Below are 7,290 nucleotides of genomic sequence, written 5' to 3' on the forward strand. Positions count from 1 at the left end.
AGCGAGGTGAACATTGCTGGAAGCGCAGGCAAGACAAGATACGTTGCCCTGCTCCATGCGAGGCCATACAACACCCCAGGGCCGTAGGCAGTGGCAGGGCCCGGGCTGGGCTCCCTGCCCCTTCCCCGGGCGGCCCGGGAGCCGCTGCCCGCTGCGGGGGGGTTCCCCGCCCGCGGCCGGTGGGACAAGTGATCACTGTTTGTACCCTCCACTGCTCCCCTTTGGAAATGCTAACTAGGTTATTCAGCGCCTCCTTTGATGTCCTGATAGGTGCTATTAGATAGTCAATTAGGCATCAACGAGATCGATTGTTTCGGAATAGACGCTGCTCTGTTTGAAGTACCCGTGAACACTAACAGGGCCATCACCCGCTCGCTCCTTTGCCCACGGGAACAATGCGGGCTAACACACCATAAACAGCAAATGCTCCTGACTCACTCGGCGGTGCTGCACCCTCTTCCCTCCCGGCTCACCCGCGGCAGGCCCAGGTATTCCTATTCAGCAGCTGTGGGAGCAAACGCGCTTTGCATTAAAAACAATTTATCGGGGAAATCTCATGCAGTTCTTTGCGCAACTAACGGACAAAGCGCCTAGATAAGTTAAGCACAAGTTAGCTCGAAACAAAATAGTACTTGAATTCCCATGCACACCATCACCGTGTTGCCTGAGGACTTGTGACACCTCCGCAGTTGGTCAGAATTGCCCAGGCAGAATAACTAAGCACTAAAACAAGAATTAAAGCGTTTAACCTACCTGAATACCAAAGAGCTGCCGGGATTAGCTCCCTGCTAAATACCAGTAGAAGATAACGCTACGTCGAGGCCTAGGAGTTTACGACAGAGTTATAAAGGAAAAGTAGTAAAGTCTGCACAAGGAACAAGCCGAGACCGAGAGATCTCTCATCTTTCCTCCTGTCCCCACTTCGGTGGGATTTATCAAGTTAATTGTCATCTAATTGCGTATCAAAGAAAGAGATAATGGGCAGCAATTAGATGTAATGGCCTGCCGGTGCGAGATCTCTCCCGATTAGCACACAACGCCGAATAACTTCACCTGGTTTGTAAAGGGGTCCCTGGAGCGGCTCCACCGTGTCTGGGAGCTGCAGGGGGGAAATACCCCCACCCTATTCCCAGTCCCTGTCGGCTGCTCTCGCCAAATTGGGACAGGCGTTAACGAGCGCGGGCTGCAGACGGCTCCCTGCCATTGCCGCTGGGCTAATTCAATCATGTTTCTCCCCCTCCGCGTACACGCTGCGGGGGAGACAGGCTTTGAAGTTAGTGCTCTGGCAATTTTCCCCTCCCACCCCCTTTTCCTCCCCCGGGAGCCCAGTTTCCAGGTTATACAGCCTCTTCCTCGAGAGCCCCAGGTCGGGAGCGCCAACAGTTTCACCGCACAAGCGTTAAGCCGCTCCTCCCCAGCTAATCGGCTCAGCTTTTCCATTTGTAGCTGACTTGCAGACAACGCTTTGTCTTGCCGGAGAGCATTCCGGTACTGATGGCTGTTGTGATGCGATTAAAGACACAAAGGGGAGAGCTAGGAACCAAGGGGGCCGTCAGCAGCCCGGGAGGGTGTCTGCGGGGCTGCTGGGCAGAGCCGCGGCTGGTCCGGCCCCGGGGCGTGCGGCGGGTGCGGTGCCGGAGCAGGATCGCTTCGCCGGCCGGCGAGGGGCTGCCAGTATGCAGGGTCCTGCGCTGGCACTAATGCGCCTTTGTTGCTGCCGGGGGTAAACCAGAGAGGCTGAGAAATGCAAACAAGCAGGAATAAAACATGAAGGGCTTGTCTGGGTTTATTTCTCCCAGATGATCAAACTTGCAACCACGTTTTCGGCCGCTTTAGCAAGAATGAAATGATTTCACATACAGTTTTCTAGACCACTAGAATGTAGTAGTTACCTTCTAGAGAAAGCCGATTTTTGCAGGTAGAAGCGGAATTATCATATAGATATTCGGAAGAATCCGCTACCGTTAGGGACTCAGCCAAGCGAGCATCACCTTTCGTGTTCATTTGAGCAATTGTCGGGAAACGGGACCACATTTGCAAGCTAGCGCTGCCAAAACACTGGCAAGACATTTCGTGTGCCTGTTGAGTATAAATGTGGCCAAGGAGTCATTATGTTAAGTGATCATTAGCACCTTTTCGAACAGAGCCCGGCTTCTCCCTCGCCAGCCGCTCTGCAGCTCATACGCCCAAAGACAGGACACCCCCTTTAGCCCCGCTGACCAGCCCGCGCCCCTAGCACGAAACCCGCCTGCCTTAGCAAGGCTACAGGGAGCCGCATACACGCACCCCGCAAGCAAAGCCTCCACCTCCGAGATTGCCCCATGGCCGGTGCCGCTCGGCCCCGCAGCCCTGCTTGTCCCAGCGTGGTCCCCACAACCCCCGTGGGCTTAAATCGTGGCAAAGATTGCAGCACTACGTGTTGTCCCGGCAGCCACGGTTGCCTCTGCCTTGCTCCGAACCTTTGTACGGAGGGGGAACTGCTCCCCCCACCCCTCCGAGCACCGCGGGACCGAGCACAGCTGCGGGGAGCCCGGTGCCGCAGCCGTGCCGGCTCCGCGTTACCAGCCCCGGGGCCGGGAGGGCAGACCCGGGGGAGGACGGGACAGGCACCCCGGCAGGGCTCAGCCAGAGCTGCCCCCGGGAGACAGCTCGCCCGGGACATTTGGAGACCCCGATACGGTGTGCTGCGTCCTCGCCCTTAGTACCCTTCCGGGCGGGGGGCCTCCTCCCCCGCACAAACCCTGTCCCCACGGAAGCAGCTCCCCTCCGCGGGTGGGAGCACTTTGTTCTCCCTCTCTCCTCCCGAGCCCTTTCATCTCTCTCTCACTTCCCCTGGGCCCAGCTGCGGTGGTGCCCGTCCCCACTTCCCTTTCACCCTCCCCCCATTTGGTCCGGAGCTGGGGCGCCCGGCCGGTCCCCTCGGGGGGTGCTGCCCTCCCCAGCCCCCCGATACTCCGGCTTCTAACAGCGCGAAGGGCTGTTCCTATTCCTTTTGTACGGGATGAGCAAAGCATTTGGGGGAGAGGTGGGGTTCCCTTCTGTGGCCGTACAAGATTATAAGGGGATCACCTAACCCCTCAACCACTATCCCCTTGAAAACGGGATAGCCAAGTCGAGTCTCATGCTTAAGACCTTTTTTTTAGGTAAATTGTATATTTATTGGCCTTGACTGTTTTGCTGTTTTAAAAATGTCACTGCTTTAGAGCATAGAAAATATTCACTATTGCAGAGCTTTCTGGAAACATCCCAGTTCCCTAATGACATTTTGACAGAGTCAGAGAGAATTGCAGATATTTTTTTCTTCGAATCAATATCGCCATTTAGTAATACCTGACTTTGAGAAATAAGCCTCATTCAATGGGAATTTTTATCTCGGGTCAACAAATTTCCTTAATCCCGAACTGCATCATATTCCTGAAGAGATCTCAGCATGATTGATAGCACCTGAGCCCTTGTTAGTTTTCTGAAACTCTTGCATTAGAGCCACATTAATTGTGCAATTGCAAGCAAATACTAATATCTCAAAAGGCCAGAAAAATACAGCACGGATTACAAAATAATTAAGGAGACTTCCAAATGTGACAGCTACTCAGAAAATCAAAGGCCACAGCCTTCAACAGCACAAAATGTTGCTTTTTACGAGGCAAGTGTACTCAAGTGGTAGATTGGCCCCTGTGTACAAAAGAAAATAGGTGTGCTCAAGGATGACTGACACAGAAACTTCGGACCATTCATTATATGAGCCCAGATTACAAGTGCACCGGAAATCTTCTAATAACCCCCGAGATCAACTCTAAAGTGATGGAAATTTTTATTGCTCTTTTCATGTTAGTTGACAATTGACTTTTTGAAAGATTTATGACAATTTACATCAGTCAAGGATCATTTCTCAGAGCCCTTTCTCTAGCCTGAACTCAGGCCATTTTGATCTTAAGTTTTCTAGAGCATTATTCAAATTCTAGAAGTGCATAGCACAATGGTATCAAACTTTACTGCCACTTAGGGAAAACCGGCTTTGAAATGTTACATTTCTTTTGATCATCACCCTCATACCCCATTAGGTGCATGTGAGATGCCGAGATACTATTTTGTTGATAAGAAATTTCTAGGCTAGATCCTTTCCAAGATCTGTTTAGGCAAGAGGCCCTTACTAATCTACTGAGGCTGCACATGAAAGCGTGAAGATATATTTACATTTTTATTTAGAAAGTAACTTTTAACATCTCAAAATAATATTCTAGATGTTATTTAAAGGGCTCCAACAGAACGCATCCATTCTGCTACTATATTAAGCCCGGTATTAAGTGTTAGGAACAGGTGTATCCACATATTTGGTTAAAAGCACAGTCCCATCAGAGAAAATGCCACCTAGGAAGTAGCTGAAGGGGTTGGGTACCTGCTTTGGAGGACAGGGGGAAATTCACGCTTTTTTACACTCACCCTCAGTAAATTGCAGGGGGCCAGAACAGATCTAGAGAATAAGGAGTCTATGCTTCCTTTAATGAAGAAGAGCTCTCTCACAGGGCAGGATAAATAGCTCTACAATCTTTCTGGAAGGAATTAACATGAAAGCTGGAAAAAGTTTAGGTTTATGAAAAGACTCCATTTATATTAGTGTTTGTCCCGCTGTGTTTCTATTTTACACAGTTGCCTATAAATGCAGGGGCCCGGAGTCCATGATTCAGATTGGCCAGTATGTCTCTGTAAAATATTTTGCTCAGTGCTGCATCATAACTCCACCAGGCAGTTACAGACAAGGGCAGCGCAGATAGCTATCAGTAGTGCAAATCCTCCTCAGTCATCGTCCGTATCAGAGGGTCAGACACCCAGCAAGAAAGCTCTGGGATCCCCGTACCCTACAAAGCAGGGTGCCGCCCAAAAGCCCACAGGCTGCGCCCTGCAGGCGCTGCTGAGGTCCAGGGTGGGTGCCGGCAGCGCTGCCAAGGTGAAGCCCCCGGAGGCAGCCCCTTGCCGGGGCAGAGGCGGTGGCCGGGCCACGTACGTGAGCGGCAAGGGCACAACGCCGCTCTGAGGTCCGTAAGGGAGAGGGGGGCTGCAGAAAGGCTCCGTCCTCATCTCCTGCAGCTGCCGCTTGAGCTTCATCCGGCGGTTCTGAAACCAGGTCTTGATCTGGGGGGAAAGGGGAGGAGGGAAGGAGAAGAGATGAGGCTGCAGCGGCACCCAGCCCACGCCACGGCCCGTGCCCAAGCCATCCCTGCCCACGCCACCGCCCGTGCCGGCCCACGCGGTGGCCCCGCCGTGCCCAAGCCACCCCTGCCCATGCCCAAGCCATCCCTGCCCATGCCCAAGCCACCCCTGCCCATGCCACTGCCCGTGCCCCCGCCGCGCTCACCTGCACCTCCGAGAGCCGCATCCGGCCGGCCAGCTTGCGGCGCTCGGCCGCCCCCAGGTACTGCTGCCGCTGGAAGGAGCTCTCCAGGGTGCTGAGCTGCTCGGCGCTGAAGGCCGTGCGCAGCCGCCGCCCGCCCCTGCCGCCGGCCTCCTCGGGGCCCGCGCACTCGGGACCGCCCTCCGGCGGGGGCTGCCCCGCGCCCCACGGCCGCTCGCCTGCTCCTGGGGACAGGGGAGGGAGGGGGAGAAAGGGGTCAGCCAGGGCCGGGAACCGCGGCGGTGCCGGCCCGCCTCCTCCGCCTCCAGGCAGCCACCGCACGGCTGGTCCCTAGCCGGGCCCTGGGGGCGGCAGAGGGCCCGTCCGTCCCCCCGCTCCCAGCGCGGAAGCAGCGGGATGCCCCGACGGCCGCGGAGACCGCGGTTACCTGCAGCGGGGGGGGCCGCCCAGCGCTCCCTGCTCCTGCTGCCTCTCCCGGCCCCGGCGGACTGCTCCTTGCTCCGCTCGCTCGGGCCGGGGCTGGAGCCGGGCCGGGAGCCGGGCCGGTGGCCCGCGGAGGATGCTCGGTGTGGGGAGCCCTCGGTGGGGCTCTTGAGGGCCTGGCTGCTCTGGGACAGCCACTCCACAGAGAAGGGGGCCTTGGTCATCCTGCCTTGTTTCGGAGATGCCGGGAAGGAGGGTGCTGGGGAACACGGCTCCTCCTTTATACCGCAAGTCCCAGAGGAAAACGTTGTTTGTGTAAATACACATCAAAGGGACAGATAAGTATCATCTAATTGCCATCAGTCCTCCCCCCCAACAAAAGATACCGTTCACACATTGCCACAGCTCGCGGAGGCTCGGCTCCGCCGTGTCTGCCCCTGGAGGAGTTCACTCCGCCGTCAGTGATTTACAGCTCTTGTTACATCCTATCCCCATGCAAATGGAATTTATAGAGCTGAGCGGCCTCAAACGGCGCTGGGGAATGCACCCCCGGGGGAGCGCACAGGGACCAGCATCCCCGGACGCTGGCGGGAGAGGGGACGCTGCTGCTCCCGATCCCCCTTTCTCTAGAGCTGGCTTTTTCATTCCTTTTCAAGCAGAAGATCCACTGTCTAAAGGGATCTTCCCAAGCCTGTTTCTCTCTGGGCTGAGGCAAGCAAGTGGATAAACTTGCTCATTGCATTCTCCCGGGACTGCAGCATCAGGGTATAAACACCAGGCACAGGGTGAGGGGTTTGGAGAAGGCTGTGAAACAGAAAAATGTAAAGGACGAGGCTGTTCGGTTGTATCAATTGGCCAACTCCTGGCTGCTTATGTAAAGTATGTTTTCTGGACTAAAGAATCAGAAAAGGACAATTGTTGCCTCAGAATTAACATTCTGCTGAGATTTTTGCTGAGGTTACAGAATTCATGTCGTTATCTTCTCTCCCAGATCTCTTGCAGCTGTGCAGGTCACACAGGTTTCTTTGCTATCTTACTCTCCCTGTCTTTCCTCTTATTACCTTATGCATATCTTTCAGAAGTGTTCCCATCAATCTTTGGGTTCTGTGTACACCAGGAACACTTGGCTGCTGCAGTAATGCCTCTGTAGTATATTGATTGACAAAAAGTTCCTGGTGCTTTACGGGCAGTTTTTCCCTGCAGGGTAACCACTTTCCCTGCATTCTCTCCCCTTTCCATCCTCCCATCCTGTGTAAGAACAGACTGGGACTACTGCACCATTGATAACTCCTATCACACTCCCTGCTTGGTGTCAGTCTACCTCCAGAAATCATGACCGTGTGTCTGATTTGTCTGTCCTTGTTCCTGCTTTCTGGTTTACACTCACCCTCTACCACCTGCACACAAACCCAGTGCTCTACTGGCCATTTACCCTGTGACTTGCTCTGTTTTTCTGCCACTCCTGCTGGATTTTTCAGCATTCACTTTCTCTGAGATTACAGTTAATGTAACCATGC

The 7,290-nt window shown here is 54.4% G+C and overlaps 1 protein-coding gene across 1 annotated transcript; it reads right to left on the bottom strand.

Moving 5' to 3' along the window:
* Positions 1 to 4,818: 4,818 nt before the first annotated feature.
* LOC140655163 (uncharacterized) lies at positions 4,819 to 5,997 on the bottom strand. The gene is made up of 3 exons (XM_072869238.1): positions 5,778 to 5,997; positions 5,354 to 5,574; positions 4,819 to 5,130 (listed from the first exon to the last, which is right to left on the bottom strand). Exons 1-3 carry the CDS (start codon positions 5,995 to 5,997, stop codon positions 4,819 to 4,821), a joined length of 753 nt encoding a protein of 250 aa, XP_072725339.1.
* Positions 5,998 to 7,290: the final 1,293 nt, after the last annotated feature.

Source organism: Ciconia boyciana, chromosome 8 (genome assembly GCF_034638445.1).
Source record: "Ciconia boyciana chromosome 8, ASM3463844v1, whole genome shotgun sequence".
Lineage (NCBI taxonomy): Eukaryota > Metazoa > Chordata > Aves > Ciconiiformes > Ciconiidae > Ciconia > Ciconia boyciana.

Excerpts from the sequence above, each read along its gene's own strand:
- LOC140655163 (XM_072869238.1), bottom strand. The coding sequence starts at position 5,997 with ATGACCAAGGCCCCCTTCTCTGTGGAGTGGCTGTCCCAGAGCAGCCAG. Across the intron at positions 5,575-5,777 it reads GGCGGCCCCCCCCGCTGCAG|GAGCAGGCGAGCGGCCGTGG; the intron begins GTAACCGCGGTC and ends CCCTGTCCCCAG. Across the intron at positions 5,131-5,353 it reads TGCGGCTCTCGGAGGTGCAG|ATCAAGACCTGGTTTCAGAA; the intron begins GTGAGCGCGGCG and ends CTTTCCCCCCAG.